At 44.1% G+C, this 27,953-nt stretch overlaps 1 protein-coding gene across 3 annotated transcripts in view; it reads left to right on the top strand.

Moving 5' to 3' along the window:
* The window catches only part of LOC144092653 (ubiquitin carboxyl-terminal hydrolase 54-like), a 32,384-nt gene extending 16,521 nt beyond the window's left edge, over positions 1-15,863 (top strand). For 2 of the 3 annotated variants that reach the window (XM_077625654.1, XM_077625655.1), the window contains exons 8-20: positions 2,036-2,182; positions 4,686-4,835; positions 5,095-5,269; positions 5,844-6,026; positions 6,403-6,622; positions 6,722-7,102; positions 7,171-7,298; positions 7,507-7,659; positions 10,685-10,838; positions 12,854-13,503; positions 13,706-13,833; positions 13,916-14,053; positions 15,048-15,863. In XM_077625654.1, the coding sequence (XP_077481780.1) occupies positions 2,036-2,182; positions 4,686-4,835; positions 5,095-5,269; positions 5,844-6,026; positions 6,403-6,622; positions 6,722-7,102; positions 7,171-7,298; positions 7,507-7,659; positions 10,685-10,838; positions 12,854-13,503; positions 13,706-13,833; positions 13,916-14,053; positions 15,048-15,134 (2,694 nt within the window). In that variant the 3' untranslated portion in view covers positions 15,135-15,863. Of the gene's footprint in view, positions 1-2,035; positions 2,183-4,685; positions 4,836-5,094; positions 5,270-5,843; positions 6,027-6,402; positions 6,623-6,721; positions 7,103-7,170; positions 7,299-7,506; positions 7,660-10,684; positions 10,839-12,853; positions 13,504-13,705; positions 13,834-13,915; positions 14,054-14,162; positions 14,313-15,047 lie in introns of all 3 variants that reach the window. The other variant, XR_013306116.1, reaches the window with a different exon arrangement.
* Positions 15,864-27,953: the final 12,090 nt, after the last annotated feature.

The following is a 27,953-nucleotide window of genomic DNA, read 5'->3' as shown; positions in this document are numbered from 1 at the left end:
TGGGCTTGTGGGAGCATGACGACGCGGCGAAACGCTTTGCATAAACAAAATAAAATGCCAAAGTGTGTTTGGAGACAATCTGGACGGGAAACATTCAGGGGGTGTTGTCCAATTTAGCAGAGACTTTTGAATAAAGGGAAGAAGGGACTCCATGAGGATAGTGTGTGTTGTCTTGCCATGTTGGGGAAGTGAATGGATCCAGCTTGGCTTCATGCGGCGCTCCCTTGCTGCCAGAAAGTTTTTTTCCACAGAGGCTCCTCACTGGGTCTTTTCACAGAGTTCCAAACCCCCTCCACCCGCGTCCCTCCATCATGAGCTACAAATATCTACACAATATATAATAAAACACTTCTGATTGACACTTGGCAGCCCAATGGGGGAGTGGCTAGCGCGTTGGCCTCACAGTTTTGGGGTCGAGGGTTCGATTCCAGGTGGGTCCTCACTGTATGGAGTTTGCATGTTGTCCTCGGGCTTGTGTGGGGTTTCTCCGGGTACTCTGGTTTCCTCCCAAATCCCCCAAAACTCTAAATTGCCCTTAGGTTTGATTGGTAGTCCATCTCTTAGTGCCCTGTGATTGGCTGGCCACCGATTCAAGGTGTCCGTAATTAGCTGGGGTAGGCTCCAGCACCCCCCCATGACCCTTGTGAGGATAGGCGGTTCAAAAAAATGAATGATTGACACCTTTAAGGTTATCTTAGAAACAACTGCTACATCAGGACACCGCTAAAGGGGAGCCTGTTTTGCCCACTTTTAAGATCTAAAAGACAGAGCGTTTATTTTCTCTCACTTTGAGACATGAAAACTCACTTTAGGACATACCGCTGATAGAGCGCTGCTTTTGCCAGACTGAAAACACCACGGAGACTCGTATTGTGCTTCTCAAGGCATCGCCGGGGGAGCCATTTTCGGCTCACCTGAAGGCGTATATCAGGGCAAGAGTGTTTGTCTTGTATAATTGAAGACATGCCACACATTGCTTTACCCACGTTCAGACACCACTTTTAGAGTGTTTGCCTTGTGTTACTCAAGAAATATCACTTGAAGAAATGCTTTTGTAATACAACTCTGAGAGAAGGCTCGTTCCGGCAACCTGAAGATCACCGAGGCTTCTTTTGCCCACCTCAAATGAGCTGTAAAGTAGCGTCCAATCATCTTTCTGAAGTAGGAGTTTATCACTATTGGGTGTCCAAAGTTCTCGGGTCAATATGCCACCGAGGATTACCGATTAAGTATCAGAAGGTGACAATACTATTGGTGCAGCAGTAGGAGAATTATATAACATGGTTATTATTTTCCGTATTGCCCAAAACATTCTAGATGAAGAGACCTGTGCATTTACATACTGTTAGCGATTATTCTAGGAAAAAAAAGTATGGCTATGTAGCTTTTATGCTCTCAACTATTTTAGTCCTGTAAAATTGGAATACTTGACATGCTCTTTAGTTACATATGGGATGCGTGGAAGATAATAAATCATCATTAGCGCTCCTTCGTTTGCCGATTGATTAAATGTGGATTATCTTCTCGCTCTGGCTTTTAATGAGTTGCGAGGAGTTTCCGTGATCAGTATTCTGTAAAGCCGCACTTTCATCTGACCGCCGGTGCAATTATATAACGTGCTGGAAAGGTCCTATTGAGAATGGAGAGGCAGACCCTGGCATGGCCTCATGCAGGACCCACCCAACCCCCCCAGTCCAGCACTTCCTCAAAGAGAGAGTGCTGCCGCATATGTGTGTGTGGGAGGCTAGAGTTGGCAAAGCCCACCGGTCGCCAGGGTGTTCTCAGGCTGTTTCTGAGACGGCTGTGCCAACGCTGTGTGTGTATGTGAGTGTGTGTGTCTGTGTGTGTGTGTGTGTGTGTGCCAGCTCTGCAGTAGGTCATGATTCAGAAAGAACCATCGAGTACATGCGGTACTGAACTTGGCACAAAGGGGACACATTTGTACCTGTGACGTGAACATTCCTTCTTCACCATGGTCCCTTTTCTGTACTTTTAGCCTGGTCTGAGTCTTTTCTTTTCTTTTTTTCCCCTCTAGAGCAACTGCGGAGAGGTTTTGCGCATCCGCCGCGTGCTGATGAACTCGCCGGAAATTGTTTCCATCGGGCTGGTGTGGGACTCGGACCACTCGGACTTGGCGGAGGACGTTATACACAGCCTGGGGACTTGTTTGCGGCTAGGAGATGTAAGTGAGGCTTTTCCACTCCAGTCCAGTATGCGGCAGTAAAGTGCATTACATTGCAGATACACGTTGTAGGCTTTTTTTCCACTGTGCCATGTATTGGGTCATTGAGGGGGAGCAAGGGGGTGATTGTTTTGCCCATCTGCAGACATCATTTGTCAAAAATGGTGCTGTAAAACTTTTTTTCTTTTCTTTTTTGGACCCATAAAACGTTTCCACATGCTCTCCTCTGACGCTTCCTGGTTATGGAAGCAAAAAAGTTGTTTCTCTGACCTCTGAAGGGGTCCCACAAAAGAAGTCACCTTGACATTGAGGACGGGGAGGTGGTTAGCAGACTAAGCTGATGAAACCCTGGTGGACTGAGGACAGTGTAGCACAGGAGGAGGAGGGGGTCTGGTCGTCATAGCAACGGGGCACCTTTTCCCACCCGAGGTCCAGTTGAATTTTGACACATTTCGGGAAGCTTGTGCTGTTAAAATTTAGCCACTGAGGCTGTTGGATATGCTCATGTCAATGACGGGGGTGATTTAGTAGTTCACTTTTATACTGTGCATGCTTTTTTGCCACTGGTAGATATATAATTAAGGAAGTGGTTGTTTTGCACACCTTAAGACATCATTGAGGTGACGCTCCTTTTGCTATTTTAAGACATATCACCAAGGTAGTGATTGGTTTTCTCTTTGCACAACATCCCTTAGGGAGGATTTGTTTGCCCAGCTTTGGACATGAGTGAAGGAGGGCTTATTTTTTTTTTCCGTTGCCAGAGTTGTAACCTATGAGAATTGTCACAATATTAGGACCTTAAAGTCGCAATATTAGGAGAATAAATGAAGGAATGTTCCAGCTACGGCAATTGAAGTCACATGAATGAGAAACTGTAGCTGATTGGCAGGTAAAATCAAGCCGTCCATCTTCTCTGCGGCACGGAGCACTTGTTTGGTTAACCTTCAGTCCTGTTTGTTCAACTAACCTTAATAGCTGTATCGGTAAAAGCCGCAGCAAAAAACATAGCATCACGTGCGTAATGGCCGTGCTTTGGCGTTGATTTCAGAAAGCGCAGTCGTCGACACGTGACTCCGGGACTTCCTCGGGCAGGCCCTCGTACACACGCGTCGCAAAGTAGTGTCACGACCGAGCGATGTCGGCGCATTTCAATGCCGCCGTTAAATCTCGGGCACACTCATTCTGAAGTGATTCCCATGAATAATGCATGAGTCAGCTTTATGGCGTGTCAAGTTCTTCTCGCCGTGCGACCAACGCCGTTGGCCGCCGGCTCCTCCTTTCGTCAGTCATGTGGGCCGCCTGCCCGCCCGCCGTCTGTCATTCTTCATCCGCAAGATGAAGCCGGTCGTCACAGGCGTGATGCCTTTTGTGTCACAAGAAGCGGATCTATACACCCCGCCGCGAAGCTCCCTCCACTTCCTGTCGCCTTTCTTCCGTCTTTTCCTCGTCGCTGAGACGATTATCCCACTTGCAATAAATAGAGGACAATTTGGATAATTACGTGCGTCGTGCCTCTTAAATGAGAAAATGCAGCGCTAATCACGCTGTTTGATTGAATAGCTTTGGGGTTTCAGACAAAAGAAGCGGTAGAATCTGGCTCTTGGTGGTGAGGAGTAAAATATATTCAAATGAAATTTTACTGGCGAGTTGCTTTTATACCTTTCACTCTTCTGTGGAGATTTGGCAGGATTTGAAGGCTTGCATTTTTTTAGGTTGAATTTTTAAATATTAAATAATGAGTTTTATATTTATTTTGTTATGCAACTTAATTGCCAGAAAGTGAGAAATAGCAAAAGTACATGTTCTAAAAATGTCAAAATTTGTATGAAATTATTCTTTTTAAATCATGTTATGTATTAATTTTCAAAATTATATTATGCATCAGAATTACGAGTTGAAAATATGGCTTTGTAATAGACTTTTGGGAGCTCTAGCTCCAGCACCCCCCGCGATCCTTGTGAGGATAAGTAGTTCAGAAAATGAAGGAATGGATGACATTTGGTTGCTGTTAGGGAAATGAATACAAAAATAAATGAATAAATTAAAAAAGTGATATAGAGCAGATAAATGACATTTCTCAAAAAATGTATATGAATGACTACATGTCTAAAATATTTCAATTAAAATCACAAAAAAGAAAAACTGTTCAATTTGATTGAAAATGCTATACAAATCCACATCGCAAAAACAACCACATTTGAAACAAGATACTTTAACTCCAAACATCCCAGAATACACCACAAAAAAGCAATACTTTGATTATCATGATGGAGTTCGGTATATATTATTTAAAGGACCCAAAATGGTTCCAAACAATGAAGGGAAAAGCATTTAGTGCGCAGCTGCGGTTAAAAAAAAAGATAAATAAACTAAAATAAAAGTAAAACTGCTCCTGGCATTCCTGTGAACTCATCTATCTCACACTGCATACCTCTTCTCTCTTCCTTGAATCTCTCCCTCCCTTGCTCCCTCTCTCCCTCCCTCTCTCCCTCCCTCGCTGTAGTTGTTCTACCGTGTGACAGAAGAGCGAGCTCGCCAAGCAGAGCTCTACTTGGTGGGCATGGTGTGCTACTACGGCAAGCACTACTCCACCTTTTTCTTCCAGACCAAGATACGCAAATGGATGTACTTCGACGATGCCCAAGTCAAAGAGGCGAGTAGAGCCGTGTGCGTTCGATGTGTCAAAGTGCGTGTTTCCCCCCCCCGTCCACACGTGACTGTGCGTTAAGGTCATTTAGATGTGAGTGGTACGTGCGAACGTGTCAGTGAGTGTAAGTGAAGCTATATGTCCTTGCCCGCATGATAGCAATACTGCAGATGTGTCTGACCTTCTGCTTCGGGCGATAAATTTGACATGGTTTCTCTTAATATGTAGTCATTGACTAGCCTTATATACGCGTGTGTGTGTCCAGATCGGCCCTAAGTGGAAGGACGTGGTGTCCCGCTGTATCAAAGGCCATTACCAGCCCTTGCTACTGCTTTACGCCGACCCCCGAGGGACGCCGGTGATACTGCAGGACAGCGCCGAGCCGGCGTTGGAGCTCCAGCACTGCAGCAGCAAGGCCGGCTACGACAGCGAAGACTCTGGTACGTGTGCCGTCACGCATCAGGTAACAAGGTGGGGGATTGGGGGGGATCGAGTGCCAGGAACCTCCCCTTAAAGATTTTGCCATCAAATTGCAACTGTCCCACAAGCCACGATCCCGAAAACACTTACAGTTCTGTTCAAAACTCATCTCGTAAACGTTAAAAATATGCAACTCGGCAGAGAGAATCCAAAAATGCGCTTAAAGACTTTCTTTACTTTGTGCTAACAACCCAGGCTGAACTTGAAGATACAAATAATCGACAAACAGGTAAAGGCACAACTTAGATATATTTTTTAAAGGATTCCCAAGTCTGGTTTACCACTTCTGTCTTTGGTCAACTGGTATAGGTTCCACCTCTCTAATGACCCAAAGGACTATTAAAAAAAAGACTTTCAATGAGGTTTTTGAAACCAAACGTGGCCCTTGAGTCCCAAACAGTTGCCCATTCCTGGATTACGCCTTTGTGTCAATCATCTGGAGCTCCACCTTCGACCTCTTAATCCCCTCCGGCATCATTTGTCCTAAACATATGAAAACCCGGCCGGGATTAACCGCCTGTGGCCTGTCTTTAGGCCGGGAGCCGTCCATTTCCAGTGACACGCGCACGGACTCGTCGACAGACAGCTCCAGCCACCGTGCCTGTCGCAGCCGCCCGCTGCATCAGTCCACGGGCAGCCATCTATCCAGCGATTCCCAGACCACGGTGGTCTGCAACTACGATCTTGGAACGCCATCGCACGCTGTGGACACGGGAGGTATTGCTTCATTCTCTGCTGAGTTTTAGGGGGGACGTCGCGATGAATGGACTACGCCTTGAAATCCAAATTTGAAATCACCCAGCTTGTTTAAAACAGTATAACGGTTAAAAAATATGCTCGGCTTCCAATCTTAAGTATTGCCTGTAACCATGGGAACTATTTCATGTACTCTCACAGTTCATACAAAGGTTTCTGGCAGAATTTGTATTTGTTTGTCCTTAATCCTTGAGAATAATGCAAAAAAAAAAATTCAAGACAAAAGAGATAAGAAGAAAAGGATCAGAGGCTTTCCTCTAATAGCTTGGATAACTTCTGTATAATCTATGAACAATTATGCAACCATAGTTAAGGGAGTACTACTTCTTCCACCCAGAGTCAGCAGTGGAGGGTCCTCCCCGGCCTCCCTCTCCCCCCCTGCAGGAGTATAAGGAGACGGCCGTCTTCCTGCTCTCATCCCGCCGGCCGCTCACGTCCTCCTCGTCCTCCTCTCGGCCCCTCTCGTCCTCCTCCTCTTCAGGGGTCGGGGGCTGCGAGAGTGGGGTCGGGGGGCCTCACTGGGAGGATGAGAGCACCAGCAGCGAGAGCAAGTCCAGGTATGAGAGTCCAACAACTACTGTTGCACCAATTTCAGACCAGGTTTTACAGAAGATTGAAATCTCCCAAAAATAACAAGTCCTCTATTTGTGGCTTAGCTCCTCTGGTGGTTGCTACCGGCCCACCTGGAGACCCCGGAGAGAAGCTCTAAACATCGACAGCATCTTCACAAGCCACAGCCAGCGGCTCTTATCGCAAGGTTACCACACCCTGCCGGGACCCTCTCAACCGCCACCGCCTCGGCCACCGTTACCCAACGTTCGACCCATCACGCCTACACCGAAGAGCTCTCAAGCACCAGCAGGTAGCGAGGTCGCAGAATCGGAGGCAAGATTCAGCCCGGCCATTCAGCTCAGACCTCTGGCACGGACAATGGCGCCTCCTCCGCCTCTGAGTGGGGTCGAGCACCAGCCTCGCCTGATTCAAAGAATGGAGAGTGGCTATGAAAGCAGCGAGAGGAACAGCAGTAGCCCTGACAGGTATGAGACCACCGCCAGACAAAAGCTTTTAACAACTTGTTCCACATCATGTTTTTTTGTCCCCTCAGGGAGGTGGGCCAACACAAACGAACGTTGATGTCCGGACCATCATGGCGCTCGGTACCCAAGTCAAAGAGCACTGGAGCAATCCTGCAAGAGCTACCCTCGCCTGTATGGTCGGGTGCAACGAACACTGGTAATTCTCAGACAAGTCTTGTATTCGGTTGATGAGCATTTCCTACCAGTTAAAGTGAATTAATTGCACATGTATCAAACAAAGCATTTGATTCTGCCAATCAATGATCTGCAGAACAAGCCCACGGGCCAGATCGGACCCTCTAGTGGGGGCCATATGTTTGATAGGTTGTAACGTAATGTCTTGGTCCCAATTTGGTGGGTTTCAGGGCGCAGCGAGCTAGACGAGCTTCAAGAGGAGGTGGCCAGAAGAGCCCGCCAACAGGAGCAGCAAAAGCGCAAGGAGGCGGAACAGGAGGCGGCCATGGGTTTCAACCCCAAACCCAGCAAATTCATGGACCTGGATCAGCTCCAGCACCAGGGTAAGACCAATTCCACATTTCCTACTGTGGCTGGTCTTCGTAGTAGTAGTTAATCTGCCAGTCGAATAATTCAGCCTGATGAATTTTGGCTTCTGTGATGTCACAAAGTCGTGTGGTCTGGCTGTGAGGTCACTCGCCGCATATATATGTAAATGTCTCTGTCTGACCTCCTCTCTTGTCCTCCCACCCATCTGCTTGTTTGACTCACCATTTGGTAACCCCCCTCCCACCGCTTAGCTTTTTTGTGACCAAACACACACACCTGCCGACCTCTGAGACAAATATTTTTGGTGGTGTGAGTTGTGCTAGGACGTGTGCAAAATGCGGATTTTCAGTGCAAATGATTTGGAAACGTGCACAGATCATAAAAAAATTCAAAATGTACTAGCTCAGGATCTATTTATGAAAAATAGGCACGCCTCGTGTAAATGCTTCAAATACTTAAAACAATGTGGCAATATGGGATGAATATTCAATTGAATAATTGCAATAACTTCACAATAAGTGACACTAACACTTGAGACATTTTAGAATAAGGAACGATTCCTTAAGTATTGCCTTTGAAATGTTTGAATAATAAATAGCAGGCAGCACTCACATTATATTTGCAGGGCTTCATTAAAAAGGACGCGAGGTGCATGAATTAATTAGCAGAGTAATCCTGGTAAAACTTGGCGTGACTAGAATTGAAGTGGTTAGGAAATGTATGTCTTATGCACATTTGGTGTTATGATTGGTGTGTGTATTTCTTTGGCAGTAAAAAAGTGATAGTGCTCATTACTTTGGGTTGAGCATCATTTTAGTTATAATGCAAGTGATTATGGCAGACGAGTTGTAAAATGGCATCGCCACACTGCGAAGACATTAAAATACGTCATAACGTTATAGATGTAACTGTTTGTGGCCTACAGCATGGTGCAAAAGGTGACCTATGAGAGGACATAAAGACGTATGACCTTCAGAAAAGACCCTAAACAAATTTTGCAGACTACACAAAGCTTGAGAGCCTAAAAATTAAGGCTAAGGGAAAAATACATTCCGATGCACATCAGATAAAGACATAATATGTGCTTTTGTGGTTACACAGACCGTACGCCGCTGACGGTCAAAGTCAAACAACTTTGGGTTCATGTAACATAAGAATGAGGACAGGAATCTAGCAAATTGGGTTGCATGTACGCTTCATGTTGTCATGTGGATGTGTTAAGTACTGCAGTTTCTGGGCTGTCCTTGAATGCACCGTGTGTCTGACTGGTGTGAGAGTGGGAAGGATGGCTGGGGGAGTTGGCTTGTTGCTCTTGTTGTTGGCCTACAGTAGTCATGTTCTGTGGATTTGGTGGCTAATAAACCATTGAAAAGCCTAACTCCACCACCTACAATACAAAATGTGCCATTTTTATATACTATTTTGATGCAAACTTCAACAAACTGTGAAATCGGGTTGCGTCAGCAGTAAAAAAAAAATTGAACTTGCTCCAAACGTGTGGATTTGATTCCCTATATATAGTACGCACAGGGACAAAGAGAACAGTCAAAAAAAAAGTGGTCCATCAATTACTTTGCATTATTCACTACGCACAATGACTCAAAAACTATCAATATGTCATTGGGCCACGGTCCCCATAGCGACAAAAGACCAAGCATTTGTGGTTTTGTGTTCGTGGCCAAGACAGTATGTGAAGAATTTACTCAAAGCCGTACTCACACAGACAACAACATGCATCGGTGTGTTTGTTTTTCGTGTGTATGTGTGTGCCTTCTCTGAACTGCAGGTGTGAAGGTTTTTTTCCCCCCCTTGGGCTCAGCACTAAGTAAATCTGTACGCTGGATTATTAGATTTGTGTCCTGGCCGTCCTCCTTTGTGCGTGCGTACTTTAGTGTGTTGATGAAACTGAGACCCACGCACACACACACTCACACACACCGTGGCGAGCACAAGCAACCTTGATGGAGTATGAGGACGCCAAGCGAGTGGACAGATGGCTTCACTATCGGCGTGCTTATATAAGTATATGCTGCGGTGTGCAGCATCCGTATCGATGCGTTCAAGGCCCTTCGGAACAATCTAGAGCAAAAGCGCAAGAAGGCACTCGTGACCTTGACTGTTTGTTTGACTTAACAGTTTATATGTTGTAACCACTCGCCACACGCTCGATTAAAGACAAGCAATACAATGTAGCTCTGTCCAGCCGTAGGCAAAAATGCTTATTTAAGGAGTTAAAAGTTGTGTAGTGGTGTACCCAACGGGTGAGTGTTGCCATGTTGGATTTTACAAACAGATTTTAATGAACAGGCCTCAATTTACAGTTGACATTTTTTTTAAATGCCTAGAGGGAGGTCTTAAATTCTGAAATGAAATTTAGTAAGTATATTCTAGGCCTGTATACGCATCGAATCTTGGAGCTTGATTTTTTTTGTCAAGTCTGACTAATTAATAATGTAATGATGCAATTTGAATTTATACTCTGTTATTGTTGGATAGCTCACAATTAAATTTAATCTGTATGTTCCACATATTTATAGGCATTAACCCTACTTATTTTTATTATCGGGGCTGATTAATGAGCGTACGTTACATCATTTGAAGCTTTTTGTTGCCTGTTAAATTTCCAAATTTACAGCCGGGTGGTCGTAGTTCCATTTTAATTAGTTTTGACAGTCAATCATCCAATCAAAGTTTATGTAAAATTGTTTTAGTTGTTATTAATGCAAAGAACTAACCCTGAACAGTCAATGCAATAACAGCGGCAAATGAATGATAAATATGAAATATGCATTTTCATAAACCATGACACGACTTCATAGGCAATTTTGCTATTCTAAAAACTCCATTAAAGAACAGCATTGCCCCCCAACCCGTACCGCACTTTTCTCGGGTCCAATCCCTTTGCAGAGGCCCGCTTCTTCATACAACAACATAACATAACCACTCTGTCTTCTCTTTTTTCCATCCTATTCTTCTTTTCCTCATCACTCTATCTTCTTGCCCCCCCCCCCCTTTCCTGACTCCGTGCGGTGGGTTCAGCTGTGCTCAGACCCCTGCATGAGGCTAGCGCTCCGAGCGGCTCGGCCGCATCCGCGTGCATGAGGAACGCTGTCGGCCCCCTCAGAGGCAGGCAGGAACGGGAAGCGCAGCAACGGGAGTCAGGAAGCGCCCCTCGCCCACAGGGTCCTCGCAGGTATACACGCCACCACCGTGACCCCCGCAAAAAAACAACAACCTGCCTCCCACCACGACCCCCCCCTGGACTCGTTTGTGTGCGTGTGCGTCCTCTGTTATTGTGCACATCCCGCCGTGTTGCTTGGCTGAGCTCAGTAGGAGTGTGGTGTGTTTTTGTGTGCTTCGCCGCTTCCTCTTTGTCGCGCTCTCGTTTTGTCGTGCGATGGCAATTGTACTTGTTTTGGTGTCATATTGTGTGTTTTGCTCCTGTGCTTGAGGGTTACAACATGTCGGCCCGCAGAGGCCCTAAAGGTATCAAATTCAAGATTGCTTTGACTACACTGCAGTTGGCTTTTTTTTTAACTCATTCACTTTCACTATAGGTATTTGTGCGTCACAGAATATGTGTTGTGGTAGTTGGTGAAAGAAGAACAACATCATATTAAGAACATGATAGATATCCAATCCATTTTGACTGGAAGCATCCTAGGCAGAATGAATTGGATGTCTATTGCCATCAATGGAAACCTAAGCGTGAAAAATTATTAATCAATATAAAATACTTGGGGGAAACTTTATTTTTATCGGACAGCCCAAAAGAAAAATCCTCCTAATTTTTTTTTAAATTATCTTATTTTTGAAGGTAGGTTAATTTTAAGTATGCTTCACTATTTGCTCTTTATTATATTTAATTCCCTCATTGGACAGCAACATTTTTCTACATAAAAATTGAAATGAAAACCAAGAACATAATTACCTCCCTAAAAAATGAAAGGCATTAAGTTTTTTTTTTTTAAAGGTACTTTTTGCTATTGAAAATTGGATTCACTTTTTGCCTATTATTTTATTTCACTAAATTCCCATATATTTTCCTCAGCCTATTAAAGCAACTCATTTACTGGTCAAGCCAAACTGGGGAAATAGGAAAACACTTAGTGCTCTATACCAATTTTTTTTTCTTCATTTTACATCCCACCTCTTTTCTATTGATCAACACTAGCGTCTGATTTATAGCCCGCCGCTGCAAAGCCTGCTGGGTAATTGCTAAGGCTGAAAAGAGTTGAAGCAGGGAGGATGGCTGCTATTGCACGCACACAAACAACACACACACACACACACACGCTGACGGGACACGCAAATAGGATCCGCTAATGTCATGCATACATCATTTGCCTGCATGTAAATCAATAAAGTGACACGGCGGCCTGCTGAGGGCAAATTACTTTCTGCGGCGTTGACGCACGACGCCACGCACTCTTTGGAAAGTCAGATCACAGCGCATGATATGCTGGCATCAGGAAGTGTGTGTGTGTGTGTGTGTGTGTGTGGCTGTAAATTCCAATACAGGAAATAAGTGGTTCTCAAACTAGGGTCCCTGGGCTTCTGTAAATTCTGCAAATTATTATGACATTTAATTAACATAAAAACATTCATTGCAAAGATTCATTTTCGGATTCCTACAAGTAAACATAATTTGCATAGCACCGCAGATGATGTAAACTAATGCATTTGTCTGACAAAAATGTGAATACCAACGATGCAGCAACACATGTTGACAGACAATGTAAAAAAATACAGACAGGCCTATATGTTTTATCCTCTAAAATATATTTATCTCACTGAAAAGTTCACATAGAAATGTATGTCCTTGGTTACACTGTCCTCTGGTGGTTTTTAAGAACACACCAAGAGGAACTGCAGAGTGATTTCATCATGACGCACATGAGCCTCAATTCAGTCCTTTCTAATAAATGATATTATGCTATATTTGTGTAAAGTGGAGAAACAAATGTTCTGAGGGTGGTCATTACTTTGGCATTGGTAATAGAAGGGGGTCTCTGGAAAATTAATTTCAGACCTTAAAAGTTTGAGAATCCCTGCAATACTCAACCAGTCAGGCAGTGTGTGTGTATGTATGAGTGTGTGTGTGTGTGTATTGTGTGCTTATTTATCCTGTGGTGCCATTGTTGTGACCTTCTGAAAAAGCACTTGACGTCACTACAATCCTTTTTTTTTTGTGTGTCCCTCCTTCAGTGAACAGCCTGGCCCGGTCCAAGTACTGCTGATGCCCAATCAGGAGGAGGAAGAGGACCAGGCGCCCAATAAGGACACAGCGCCAGACCAGGACCTGCCCCCTCTGCCTCCACCCTATCGCCTGCCAGTGGCTCCCCCCCGCCCGACGCTCACCCTCAGTATCGCTCACCCGTGCGCCCCCTCTAGTGACGTCGGCGGGGGAGTGAGGCTGTGTGAGTTGCTGCAGGCCGGGGGGGTGAGCGTCAGACCGTTGGGAAGGCACTTGGCCATTTCCCTGCCGTCTCTCCCGCTACGCTTTTGGGAGGCGCCCGTCACACTGCCCCCTCCTCCACCGCCCCCCGACACTAAACCAATCACACCTCTCTGGCAGCCCCCCCAGCCCAGTTCCAACTCCTCCCCTCGGCCTTTGCTGCCGTCCGAATGCGTCGCTCGGCATTGGTCGTCGTGGAGTTTAGATCGGCCCGACGCTATGGTGACGACCTACGACACTCCGCCGGACCGCTACGCCGCCATCCCCTCGCAAGCACCCGGAGCCGGTCGGCACTCCGCTCGGGTGAAAAAAGGACCTCCCAACAGCTGTGACCATGAAGAACCTGAACTAACAGAGCTTGATACCCTTTACCAGGCCAGTCTACAGGCTGGGAGAACAGGTACACACACACACACACTAGCATGCAAAATTGTAAATAGGAAAGGCCCTTTAATTTATTTCTGCGGGTCACTACAATAGAAACAGGTTCAAAATGAACTACGACCACCGGGCTCACTTCCTCAAAGTCCTGGATGTTACAGGCATGCCTTCTACTGGCTAACTGTCAACCTACAGGTGACAAAAATGTTCTTCCTGTGTAGGCTGCAGTCCGTCCGAGCGGCTCATCTCCAGGGTGGGAGGGCAAGCTCGCTCCAGAACCCCCAACGCAGACATGGAGAGGAGCGTGTTTGGGCCGGATGGCGCCAGCACCCCCAGCTACCTCAACAAGGTAAGCCTCCTGCCATTTTTCAATCTCGGTCGCCATTTCCATCGGTGTGACTGTCACGGCCTGATTGGCGCCGCCTTTCCAGCCAATGATGTTGCAGGGTCTGCGATTGGGGGCGGGGCCAGAAAGCCAGGGGGACCATCCGAGGCGAATGGGACGAAGCCTGAGCGGCACGGTAGTGGTGACCCCGAGGCACGCCCGCCTGACTGCCACCCGCAGCTTTGTGAGTCCGCCTCCGCCTCCGCCTGCCCATGACAACATACTGCTTCGTCTCAATCTGTCCCCTCGCGGTCTTCTTCTTCTTCTTCTTTTCTCTCCGTCTCGTCTCCAAGTCCAAGCAGGCCGATGTCAGTGCTTCCTCCTCCTCCCATTGCTTACTTCCTTTGTCCTGAGTCCCTGTCGCTATCCCAACACTATCACCTCCTCCATCCTCTCCATCACCAACACTTAGTCACCACCACCTACTTCCTCTGCTTTCACAGGTAAACATCACAGCGTGGCATCCCTCTCTGCTCCTAAACAATGTACACTCGATTTAACGATACACTGGATTGAATAACCAGGATAATGTGAAAAAGAAAAAAATATTCTATATTACAATGGAGTCCCGCTAACGCAAAGAATTGGCGCTCATTGAAAATGGATGATACATCAATCCAATCTCATTATACTTGTATAATGACAACACAAGCATTCAATTCAATGCAATTCAATGCAATGAAATGCAACGCAATGCAAATGAATGCATTTCAATGCAAAACCATTCTTGAACTAAGCAGAGGTAAAACACCAATGAGCATGAATCTCAAATATTCAAATATGGAATGGTCAACTGAATTTCCATTTCTAATGATTTTTTGTCTCACAATCAACTACTTTTTTGCCCAAATATTTTACACTAGTTTTTTTCCTAAAACTGTGACAATATATGACTGAAATAAAATATATGGATATTTATTTAAATGCAACTAACACATCTTGGTTATGCGAGTGTGCCTAAAGTAGGTCTCAACCATGTCCTAAAAATTCTGAAATTTAAAGTCACAGAATTCCATCAAATTGGATTTAAAATATTTCAAAACCTACAAAAGGCTAATGTATTTGTTACGTGTGTTTGTCTGTTTTTGCTGTCTACGTTTGTGTTCGCGATAACTCAAGAATGAATAAAGGCGGCGATGATATATTAATTAAGACGGCACTTCCATCTGTGTTCTTAGGAGCTGTCGGGGAGCGCCGGGAGTTTCTGGCTTTGCCTGACCGGGGTCAAGCTGCCCTCCGACCAGGGTCCCTCTCGGCCTCACTGAGCTCACGGACGAGTTCGGCTGGAACCGACCCCACCCCGGGAACGCATCTCGCCCGCAAACACGCACACAAACACCCCCCGAAGCGCAAACATAGAGCCCCCCCCGCCCCTCCTGCTTCGGCCTCCGGCCCTCACCCCACTATTCTGTCTATGCAGTCACTCTTGAACCCGAAAACCTCAAAGTTCCCCCACTGTGGCTCCCCTCGCGACACTTTCTGGGATGGGGCAGGGACGCTCTGAGTAGCCCCGCCTCCTCCTCTTTCTCCACGGGCATTTCCTGGCGGACACGCACGCGTAGCAGCGGAACTGTTTCTCTTATAGACAGCCATATTTTGTTCTGTTTTTAACCCAGGCCGTGTACAAAACATGTATGAAATGTGTATGTTAACAACTAAGACCTTAAGGAATGTTCATGAATATTCAACGTAGAAGTGGGGGTACACTTCACAAGTGTCGAGGCCGGATGTTTTTTGCTCCCCGCCCTCCTCCCGTTATTTACCTTCTGCCCCCCCCCCAGCTCAGCTACCTGAATGACAGCTCTCCCGTTTCTACCGGGAGATTGAACAAGAAAAGCGCCTCTGCCGTTAAAACTTCTTTTACTTCCTGGCACCTTTGAGGATTGTTTGCTTTTATTTTTACTGTATTTCTTTCCTATGACAAAGGGTTTGTTTTTTCGAGATAGCTACATCTAACTTGGGATATTACGTATGTCGATCAAAGATGATGGTGGCAAGGATTACGTACGATGGACCCAATTCCGACACACCCTTGTTCAAATACCAGGTTTTTGTGGTATTGAAAAAAATGCATCAAGATGAAATATTTATTCCAGCATTAATGTGATCATACATTTATCAAATTTAATTGAAAACAAATCTTCCAATTGTAAGCCGAGGTACTCGGACGTTTGGTCGCCGGACGTTTGGTCGCCGGACGTTTGGTCGCCGGAAGTTTGGTCGCCGGACGTTTGACAACATGACAGAGTTTACTGTTGAAACCAGCTCTCAAAATTATATTCATGAGAGAGAGAGTTTAATATCTAAATATCTACTGTTGAAACCAGCTCTCAAAAATATATTCATGAGAGAGAGAGAGTTTAATATCTAAATATCTACTGTTGAAACCAGCTCTCAAAATTATATTCACCCAGGCGACCAAACGTCCTGCGACCAAACATCCGGCGACCAAACGTCCGGCGACCAAACGTCCGGGCGACCAAACGTCCGGCCGACCAAACGTCCGGCCGACCAAACGTCCGGCCGACCAAACGTCCGGCCGACCAAACGTCCGGTCACGGTAAGCCGACACCCTTAACCTTCTGAGTGACAGTGGTCATCACAATAGACCAAATTTAAAAATGTATATATATTTAAATTTATATTTTACTAAAAAAATTTTTTTTTTTAAATCTCAATCAAATTTCTAAATGTATATATGAATACATACAATAGTACAACAGCATTTTACTCATTGCATGCCTATAACGATGATACACGTCCAATTCATTTAAAAAGAACAAACTTTAGATAAAATCCGAATACATGCACGACACTTTAAGTGCCTGTGGTTCACCTCAAATATTGTTATTAAGTTCTATGCATTGTGAATTTATTCATAATTCTCTCTGCAGCCATGATTCATTTTGGTGATGCAGCTGAATTTTCACCAAAAATTACAACCAAAAACTTCAACTTTGGTTTTAAGCTTCTATTTGGGTGTGCGCACTTGTGCAACTACATCACCTTTGTTTTTACTTCCACTTTTGAATTGTTTTTTAAGCTATAAGACACAGAAAAAGACTTTTTTTTCAATATCACAAAAATGGGAACGTTTGAACAGGGGTGTGCAGACTTAAATCAGCAGAAGCGAAGTAGCGAGGCTAGATTTTTTGAAGGATTGAATGTAGCGTTGGCTCGCTTAACGAAGCGAGGCTTTGAATTTAGAGCACTTTGCAAGGCGGGAGAAGTTGAAGTGCACTTTTTCGGGAAGGATACTCGATAGAAAAAGGGTGGCTTGTTTCACTTTAAAAATGGTCCTCAGGTCAAAAAAAAAAAAAATCTGCGATACACTTTATTATATTCAATAGAGCCAGACATATTGCTTTTTACGCTGTATTAAGAGGTCTATTTTCAGCGGGTGATGCGCTGAGAGATGTCAACCAGTTGTACTGTACAGTCATGCCCCCCTTTACTAAGCTACATTTAGAATCAACTTTATGCTGTACATTTGAGAAGAAAAAAGTGGAAATAGATTGTTGCGACAAAACCAAAGGTTGGCATTATTCCCGAGAGATGTTATTATTTCTCCTTTTTGTTTTTGTTTTGTTTTTTTGTATTTTCTTTGAGGTTGCGGGAGAATGTAGCCCAATTGTAGCGCTTGAGTCCGCTATGCAAGTTGAGCCTCCGTGGACGACCACCACCGCATAAGACACGCCCACCCAACCCGCCACCATCACCACGAGGAATCTCATGTTTAATGCTGCTGGTGAACTTTGTTGTTCTGCATCTATTTACGCTATAGTTTCAACCAATGGAATGCAAAAAAAAAAGCTGAAAAGAGAGAGACTATAAGAAAGGGAATGAATGTAAATTAAAGGGAAAAAAAGGAGACATAAGAAGTTCATGTTTGAATCATTGAAATAGTATTGCGGTCAAGAGGGAAAGAAGGAACCTGTATTTTTGCAATAAAGTTATTACCAATGCACTCCCACAGGGGGCATAACCACCATAGAAGGTCTCTGTTAATGTGTCTATGTTACAAAATACATAATGCTGATGATGAGGTGTTGATGTTTAAATTATTATAGGGAAGAATAGCCCAAAAATTTGAATTGTTTTGGATATTAAAAAAAAGATGAGCATAAAAAAGTGGAAAACGCGTATTTTAATAGTGAGGGTAATATGAACTAGTAAAAGAAATTAAATTACTCACAAAATTAAAAATAGTCTTTTTTTTTCAATATTACGCAGCCATGCTGTAGATCTTTTGAATAATTAAAAAAATATGGATAAAGAGATCTATAAATATTTCTTAAACTAACGTCACATATTTATCTAATATTTATGACACTATCTTTTTGTCATTGAAATATTACCAATTGTGATATTCACCATCTTTCATTCATTTTTCTACGTTGAATAAACTTATGAAAATGATTTGTACCAAACAATACAGACCACAAGATGGCAGAAGCCATATGCCTTTTGTCTTTGACTACAGTTAAACCAAATTTGCAGGAAAACTAATTATCCTCGTATTTTGAAATAAAAAATATAAAATACACAAGAAAATTCCAAAATTGGCCTACCATGTGACGTAAGATGACATTCTGCAGTCAAAACATTTATGTCATAAGCACAGTGTGCATATACATATATATGACAGATCATTTTTTTTAAATATTATCAAGAAAACTGATTTCTAATTATACAAATCACATGCTGTTGTGTAAATTATGTGTAATATATTGTAATTATCGGAAGTAAAGGCGATTTAAAGGTATCCCTGTACTGGAGAAATATGTTTTTCGGATCCTTCTCTATTAAACTGGACGACAATGCATATAAATATAGATATAAAATCAGCTCATTTTGAACCTCAACCCCAGCATGACCGCTGCCGACTGCTGTGATGTCACTTTTCCGAACCTATCAAGAGCAATTAGGCTGCCGCGCAAGGACGCTGGCGCGCACACGTGCTATAATTAAGAAGTAGTCTTACATAAACACAGTAATACAATATCTTAAAACCCATTTAGAGGAAGCCTTTGGCTTATTGCATTTGTCAGTGCTCCCAAACTGATTGCCTCGATCTTCGCTCGCCCGAGGAAAATCAAACCAACTTTTCAGTGCTGATTCTTTGAGGAAGTAAGACACATAATATAGAAATATTAACGGTAATGGGGGAATAGCGACAATAATAGTTAATGGGGGTTTCAGAATTTACCCTGGAGCTGGTCTGTGTCGAATAACACTCTAACCTGCTTTTGAACTTTGAATGGATGGATTAGAAGATAAAGTACAAGTATATGGCTGTACAATAGAATATACAATATATATCCAATATGGACGTACAGCAATTATGTTGGTTGGAGAAATCCTATAATCTACAGGAGAAATAATATTCCTACTCTAAAAAAGTGACACATTTTGAAGCACCAATGCTCACATTTCTGCATTGTCGCTGATCATGTCAGAAGATTAAACTTTAGTTTAAATCACAGGTGTCAAAGTGGCAGCCCGGGGGCCAAATCTGGCCCGCCACATCATTTTGTGTGGCCCGAGAAAGTAAATCATGAGTGCCAACTTTCTGTTTTAGGATCAAATTAAAATGAAGATTATAGCTGTATATTATATTTCCTGATTTTCCCCCTTTTAAATCAATAATTGTAATTTTTTAGTCATTTTTTGTTCATCAATTTGTTTTTAGTTCAAAAATCATTTTGTAAAATCTAAAAATATTTTCTGTTTTCCACTTTAATATGGAACATAATGATTAAGAGATTTTCCTTTACTAAGAAAAAAAAGCTCACATAACATTGTTTTAGATCTATAAAAAATGGAATAGTTAGGGCTTTTGATCCAGATCTTTTAAACCATTTATAAAAAAAAAAATCTAAATATTATATCTAAAATGGTCCGGCCCACATCAAATCGAGTTGACGTTAACGCGGCCCGCGAACCAACCCGAGTCTGACACCCTTGGTTTAAATGTTAATTTTTGCAAGCCATTTTATCCTCAAATACAAACAAATACAAATGAATTTGCCAATATCTCCTCCAACAAACTAACGCTGCAGTCAGATCGACCACAATTTGTCACAACGCAGCGCTCGCCAAATGCTGTTTTCTGCTGTATTTTGTAAGTTATTGAGGACCCCCCCCCCAAACTCCCCCAAAACAAGCCTGTTTTGGGTTCATGCACTTGCAACCACTGCAGAGTTGGAATGCAGATTTACAAGCTTGCACAGGCATGCAGATGTGGAACCAAAGAGCAAGTGTTATGGTCAATCCCCTGGTGTGCCCGTCCCCCAACACATCACCTCCTCCCTCCCCCCTCCCCTGCGTCTGACCTCCCCGCTATTCCCCATCTTAGCGGCGGTAGCGGCAGCATCCCTGCTGTGTCGGGCCTGTTTATCTCTTCCGTAGCGGCCGTGATTAATGAGACCCCGAGCATATCCTCTCTTCTCTCTAGAGCGCCGCAGCTGAATAAACAGGACCCTCCGCTACCGCGGATGCCGTCCCGGGCCCTTGGGCTGGGGTCCTTTGGGACCTCCCTACAGGTAGCGACTCCCGCGACCAGTTTTTCTTTGTGACGTGCCCTAATGATAATAATAATAAATGAAAAAAAAGGAGAACAAGGAAAACGAGTAAGATGTTGAAAGGTTTGGCCTGAATTTCTCCAACATTCCCTGACATTTCTAACTGGATCACACACCTGGCCAACTGGCAAGAGGATACATGCATGCGATCATATCTAACACACTTTAATATGGTCTGAATTCAATCCTTTTTGTCCTTTTGCTGCGGTCACAGAATTCGAGTGAAATCATGGAAAAAGGTCACGTGGCATGAACGCAAATGAGAAAGGATCTTTTATGGAACTTTGTGTTATAAAAACTGTGACTGTTGATATTCAGGGAGGGACTATTTTGAATAAGGATGCTCATTTTTCAAAACTTTCAAGCCAATGTTTTTCCAATACTGATCCGATGCCCATACTGTTACACTAGTAAAACTAAGGAGAAAAATAATGTAACTAGTAAATGATAAATCATACTTTTAGCCCTGGTACCTCCTCATACAAATAGTACACAATGCTCTGTCACTATCATTAATTTCAAACAAGCAGTAGTCTCACTCATATTTGCCAAGTGGTTTGATTTACAGTAGCCCAAAAAAAACACGGAACCACTGGATCGGATGTGATCAAACAAGATACTGGTCCATGTACCCAAAAAAACCCATATCAGGACAAAGTTACTTTATACATGATGATATAGATTGAGACACTAAATTTCAGCTGATTGGCGTTCTGCAGCAGTGCCAAAAGTGAGCGTCTTCCGTGTCAAATGTTACGTATGCGGGCCGGACCTCACGCCTCTAAAGGCCAAATTTTAGTGCTTTCACTGACTTTTGGGAGCAATTGCTTAGCCACATTTCCCCCACTTTGTGTGTGTGTGTGTTTGTCTTTTAAAGTGTGCAGCACCACCCCCGGCAATGACGTTTTTATCCTGACACCAATCAATCATGTCTCTTGGACTTCATTACAATTTTCAAGGTCCCTTATCAACAATTTTCACATTCCTCAACCAGCTATCCGGATCATTCATAATAATTCGGCATATATGGCTCGAAAATAATTATTTCCTGTTAAGATCTATGCTAGTGCTTCATAGTGACAGAAGAAAAATGCTCTTGCACATATTCCGATCCCTATAGAATAACCTGATAAGAATACAAAAAATATATATATTCATTTAAATTGACTTAAAGTGGTTCGCCTAAGTGGAAAACTTTAGAGAACACTTTTAAGGCAAATGGTGATAGCGCCCCCTTGGAATGAAATAGCTTCAACTGCTGAATTCGCATTCATTTGACAAAGATAGATTGTTTTGCTTTACTGTACACGTAAGAAACCATAAGTGACGACGGGATAGGCGAGGCGGGCGGGGGCCGTCGGGCCCGTCTGTCCCCATGTCTCGACATCTGTCTCTGGGCCGAGCCGCGGGGAGGTGCGACCTGAGGGATGGGGAGTGGAACACATGTGCCGACATTAAGTGGTGACATGGTGAGAGGGTGAGAGAGCGCCGTGCCGCAGTCGCTCGACATGATTGACGCTAATGTTTGTATAACGGCGCGAGCTTGTGTGTATGAGTGTGTGTGCCGTGGAATAAAAGGTACTCGAGAGACAAGGGTAAAAGACACCTTTTGCCGAGTTCAGACGGACATGTATTTTTTGGGTCGCGTGATGGGATCCCATACATGATTTCGCCAGGCTATACGCCATATGATTTTCGCCATTTTCAGGTAGGTTGCACTCCGCAACGTTGTTGAATTTCTGCATTGCAGTGGAGCTAACCAATCAAAGTTTTTTTTTTATATGCGTGATTTCTGTTACCAGAGCCGGAACTTCCCTCAACATCCATTAAACCAGAGAAAGAAAAAGAGGACTAGGAGAATAGTAAAAAATATTACAATACTAAAGTCACAATATTCCACGACAACGCATTCTTAACCGAACAAACAAATTTAAATTAACTTGGATTAATATATACAGACACACTCAAACATATGTTTAATGTAACTTTACACAAAACTGAATTCTAATTTTGTTTTAAGCTTTTTTTTCATTTGTTTTCCGGGTTAGCGGTTTGCCACGCCTCCACCCTCACGTTCGCTATCGATGGGCTGTTTGCTGTTGTACGTATTCCCTTCAAAATATTCCGAAAATGATGCACACAGATGTCCTCACAATAGGATAACACACGACCACTTGCCAATGAGAAGTACTAGTCTTGAATTAACGATCGCTCCGCCAACGGGAGCTAACAGGCAAAAAAAGACAGTGCGCTACAATGATAAACAGCCTCTCATGTCATGGCCACCTGGCTTGGTGGCATCTCGAAATTTTGATCGTATCGCGAGCGAATTATTCGATCGAAATTTTCATCGTACCACGAGCATTTCGTACCATGAGCATGTCGTACCACGAGGTACCACTGAATTATGAGATTTAAATCATAATTAAAGTCATTTTGTTGCTTACATTTCCATTAGGTGCCGCAGAAGTTGTTTGGTTTCGCGGGCTTAGACATTTCAACACAAAACTACTTTTGGCGTAATATGGAAAGATCGAAGTAATATTAGGAGAGCAAAAGTCGTACACCTACGAAGTTGTTCAACGTATGCAGACTTCAACTTGTGGAACCTGCAGTCAAAGCGTCCCGGGACAAGTTTGGTCACCCTTGCTTTAGGTCCAAGTCTTATGTTTTGGTATAAGGGCAGAGTTTTTGTTATGGCCCGAGGCGTGAGTCAGAAGCAGCTGCTACGAGCGTCCACACGAGTGCTAGTTGAATCGAAGATCTCGTTTCAGCTCCGAACGCCATGTAAATGATGTGTGCACATTGTACCACGTGTGCTCACGTACGTTTGAGGCCAGATGATCACGTCCTGTCAGTCCGCCGCCTCCCCCGCAAACCCGAAGCCCCCCTGGGGAGACGGCGTTGGAAAAGCGCTCTGACGCTCTTCCTCTCTCGCGCGTTCTTGCCTCGGTGAGACACAAATTCCCACTTCCTGTCAAACTTCCAGCACTGCTTTTTCCTGTCAAAATTCCACAGCCATTAAACTTTCCTGGCAGGCATTCAGAAAAGTGTTGGGGATGGAGAAGGAGGGCGGGAGTGCGAGGGGGGTGTCGGGGGGCCTGGGTTCCACCCTCCCACCTTCGACCTCCTCGTCTTCGCTCCTCTGGAGAACTCACATCCTGCTGGCTACCTTCAATAAAGATCTGACTTCATTCTTGTTTTCGCTGCCGATCAGGTTTCTTCAAAAAGTGTTTTTCAGAGTGTGTCCAGACAAGCCGTCCGCCCCCTCCAACCGAACCTCCCCACCCCTACCACTGTCCCCCTTCTCTTGCTAGCCACGTCTCGTTCAAGATAAAGCTTAGTCCGAGGCAAATACATATCTAGATAGAGAATGGGATGTTGTTGGGCTTTGCGACTGTTTTTAAACAAAACAAACAAAATGGCCTCCCGCACGGTGTCAAAACAACGTAGTGCTGGCTACTGTCCTGGGTTAGGGTCCCATTTTGACAATGGGCGTCAGGTACAGAGAAATTAGTTGCTATCTTTACATTCACTTTCTTAGCTATTATTTAGCTACTGCAGTATGATCTCCACTTTCCACAAAAAAAACAGAATTCATAAATGTAACTTTTTAGTAAGTCTCAAGGGTTATTTTAGTTCGGATTCAGGTCTTGTTTACATCTATTTATTAGTGAAGTCTAGTTTTTTGCAAATCAGTAAATCGAATGTCTTGTTAATGTATCAATCAAGATAGAATAGTCTTTGGGTCTTGTGTAGCATTTTTAGTCAATTTTAAGATTAAATGTTAGTCTATATTCATATCTAAAATCAACTATAGATCTTACTAGATCTTAGTCTTGGCCTAAGTCTAAGTTTTTGTCAACTTTAAGGTTTGAATTTAGGTGTGGGTCTAGATTTAGATCTAAGACTATAGCTGTAGATCTGCTTTTGCTCTTAATCTAGTGTAGAATCACGTCACAGTTAAGGTCCGAGTCTTTATGGAGGTATAGGTTTAGGCTCCAGTCGCGGTTTAGTTTTACGTTTGTAGGTAGATCAAGTCTAGGTTTATGCCTATGTACTGGTCTAGTGGAAAGTCTGATAAAGAAAAATAGGCTATGTAATGGCAAGATGTCTATATTGTTCAAACTGAATGCTTTTAAATGCAGGTGAGATGTTTAACGTGGGGTGAAAAAGGGGGCTGTGATGCTGCTGTGAGCTAAGGTGCTGAGGATCTCACTTTACTAAACCAACCTCGTAATGGAGCTTTTGGTGTTGAGCCGTGAGTTTCCCTTTTGTCACCTTTTTGGAACTTTGCTCTTTTGAAGCATCTGAAATGCCCACAGAGGTTTGTGACCCAAACCAGCTGCTTACACTTGTAAAATGCCGTGTGCACACAAATGCATGTGTGTGTGTACGTAGCCCCCGACCCAAATGAGAACAATCTGCCCACGGGTGGACTCGGGAGCAGGAGCGTGGGAGGCCGTCTAAGTTCCAGCGCTCGTCAAAAGAGAGCGAGACTGACAGCAGGAGGACCGGCTTGGCCCAGACACCTGCGGCGGAAGTTCTCTTTGATTGCATTGGCCGATAGAAAGGGGGTCGAATCTTAGCAGACCTCGCTGGGCTGTGAACAGGCACGCTGTAATAACTCCGAGATCGAGGGGGGGGTGGCGTAAACTGATAGCCTGGCAGGAATTAGTCGACTCGCCGATACTTCCTGTTCAGACGAGGGCGGCACGGAATGTCGTCGTAGCTCACGTCTCTCCGTGTCTGCGTGAAAGGAGCGGTCACGAATGATGGAGCGCGGTGCGAGCTTATGAACGTTGGTGATGATGACGAAGCGCAGAGAACCAGGGGGGTGTTGGCGGTCAGGGGCATCCCAGGTGAGTGGGTCCGAGGTGCCGACAGCCTCGGTGAGAGTACTGCCCTCTGCGGCGACAGCTACCCAGAACTTGATACCACTTTTGGTGTCCTGACAGCTGCTCCCCGCCACTGGGCCTTTTTCCTTTTGATGCGGAGTTAAGTCAGCGCGCTAATCACGCAGTCAGACAGTGGGAAGTCTACCTACTTGGAACTATTTAGATAGCAAACAACGCAAATGCAGAAACCTCAAACAAACTCCAAATAAAAACGGATCACGCAAGAGATACTACATGCTTTACTTGTATACAGTATATATATATTGGTAGTATTAACACAGGATCTCATAACACTACTAAGTAAATTTATTGGTACAGGCAATGTTGTGGTCAAGAGGACGAACAAGAATTGCCCGAAAACCAGAAATCTATAAGACTAATTCAAGATCTTTTGGGATTCAACACAGAATCCACAGCGGAGACCAAAACAAGTGTTTTGAGAGTCGATTCCAAGAGAGTACCAAGGGTTTCAAAACTTGCTCATGAACCAAGGCTGGTGTCTAACACGACAAAAATGTCCACTTTTAGAGGGATGAAGTGCAAAGGGGATCAAGCAGTTAACTGCTTTAGGATGAAAACTGTTATGTTTTGCACGGCTGACATGATTTAGCGTTAAACAGGCCTTCAGGAGGTGCCGACAGCGCACTTCCGTCGCGGCCATGTTGTCTTTGCTTCCCCCTGGACGTAGTGCGGTGCTCTTTGGGCAGAGGCGGGTCGATGCGGACCTGCAGCCACAGATGGTCGGTGCTAATGGCTCGTGTAGCCGTCGCCTGGGAGGTAGCGAGGGAGCCTGAGGTGGGGGGGCAATCCATGGCCAGTGTAAACAGTCAAACAAACACAAAGTTGATCCTGCACTTATTTTGGTTAGAGCTGTCTCCTGCTGATTGGGATAACAAACCGTAGGGTTGCTGAGCCAACCAGTAAATAACACAATTGTAACACATCTATTGGTGTTGGCCCATTCAAAAACAAATAGGAGAAGGAACGTGTAATGAAAATTGACTTTTAAAGTCCCCCTGTCACCTCAGATGGTACTTTACCCAAATTGATAGATTGACTGATTCAATGAGTACAAAAATTCGACCTCTCTCTGGGATGGCATTAGGACTTAATGTAAATCACAGGGTGAGGTTGTGAGAGCCTCACACACTGGCCTTAAGCACTAGTTGCCCTTTGACTCAACGTAAACCTCCCACAGTAAAATTACCTTCCACACTTTCTCAGCAGTTTCACCGAGTCTACCTTCAATGGCCTTTTCTTCTTTCCCATCATGCTGCCTGCAGCTATTTTCCTCAGTTTGCTTCCAGACAATTAAGGGCAGGTGAGCCAAACTTCTGTCCAAAAACAGACGCAAAGGGTAGACGGCGTACGGCTATTGTCTTGCCTTTTGTCCCAGATAGACCTGACGTTTCTTGGCCACGGCAAAATTCACATCCGATCTGACAAACAAAGTTACCAAATCTGAGCCAAGAGGGGAGGCTCCCCCGCCAACTTGCTAACACGCAAACCGCCAAGAGAGTACACGCATGCGTCTGGAACGACGTTACACAATTGTCGAGGAGGCGGAGGTGTCAGAGGAAGTTGGAGTACGATTCCAACGGGTGCGCAGCTGGCTAACGGCTGCTCGCGAAGGGCTTAATCCCGTGGGTTTAAAATGGGATTTGGTCCTTTGCAGAGAAAAACACTTCCGCCTTCACAGAGGAGAAATTCCCTGAAAATGTGAATTTTGCGGCACATCTATGTGAAAATATTGGATGAAATACGGTCTTTCTGTTCCACGCATCGGATGTTTGCCAAAGTAAGATGATATAGTAGCAGGGGGGCGGTGATAAATGGTGGCCTACGCTTGGACTCGTCGCCAGTGTATTGCAGTGCAAAAATGGACAAACAAGCATCACGCTTCCAGTCACATCTACCACTAAGTTGCTCATCTTGATTATTTGAATAAATATAGCATACAGCAATATTTGCCAATGTGTAATTCCATTCTGTTAATAATGTACCGTATTTTCTCGCATATTTACCGCCTCCACCTATAAGCCGTACCCTTAGAATTGTCTTAAAATCATTGAATTTTACGATTTCTCGTGTAGAACACGCTCCGTGATTCAGAATTTTCACCTCCACATTCATGGTTAGTAAAAATGTTTTACTTTAAAGCACACGTGTCAAAGTGGCGGCCCGTGGGCCAATTCTGGCCCGCCGCATCATTTTGTGTGGCCCGGGAAAGTAAATCATGAGTGCCGACTTTCTGTTTTAGGATCAAATTAAAATGAGGAGTATAGATGTATATTACATTTCCTGATTTTCCCCCTTTTAAATCAATAATTGTAATTTTTTAATATTTTTTTCTGTGTTTTTAGTTCAAAAATCATTTAGTAAAATCTAAAAATATATTTAAAAAAAAGCTAAAATAAACATTGTTTTAGATTAATACAAAACTGAATATTCAGGGCTTTTAATCCAGTTCTTTTAATCCATTTATTTAAAAAAAAACCTAAATATTATATCTAAAATCGTCCAGCCCACGTGAAATCAAGTTGACGTTAAAGCGGTCCGCGAACCAACCCGAGTCTGACACCCCTGCTTTAAAGGCACGTGG

Source organism: Stigmatopora argus, chromosome 18 (genome assembly GCF_051989625.1).
Source record: "Stigmatopora argus isolate UIUO_Sarg chromosome 18, RoL_Sarg_1.0, whole genome shotgun sequence".
Classification (NCBI taxonomy): domain Eukaryota; kingdom Metazoa; phylum Chordata; class Actinopteri; order Syngnathiformes; family Syngnathidae; genus Stigmatopora; species Stigmatopora argus.
The sequence above is the reverse complement of the archived record's forward strand: the minus strand, read 5'-3'. Positions and strand labels throughout refer to the sequence as shown.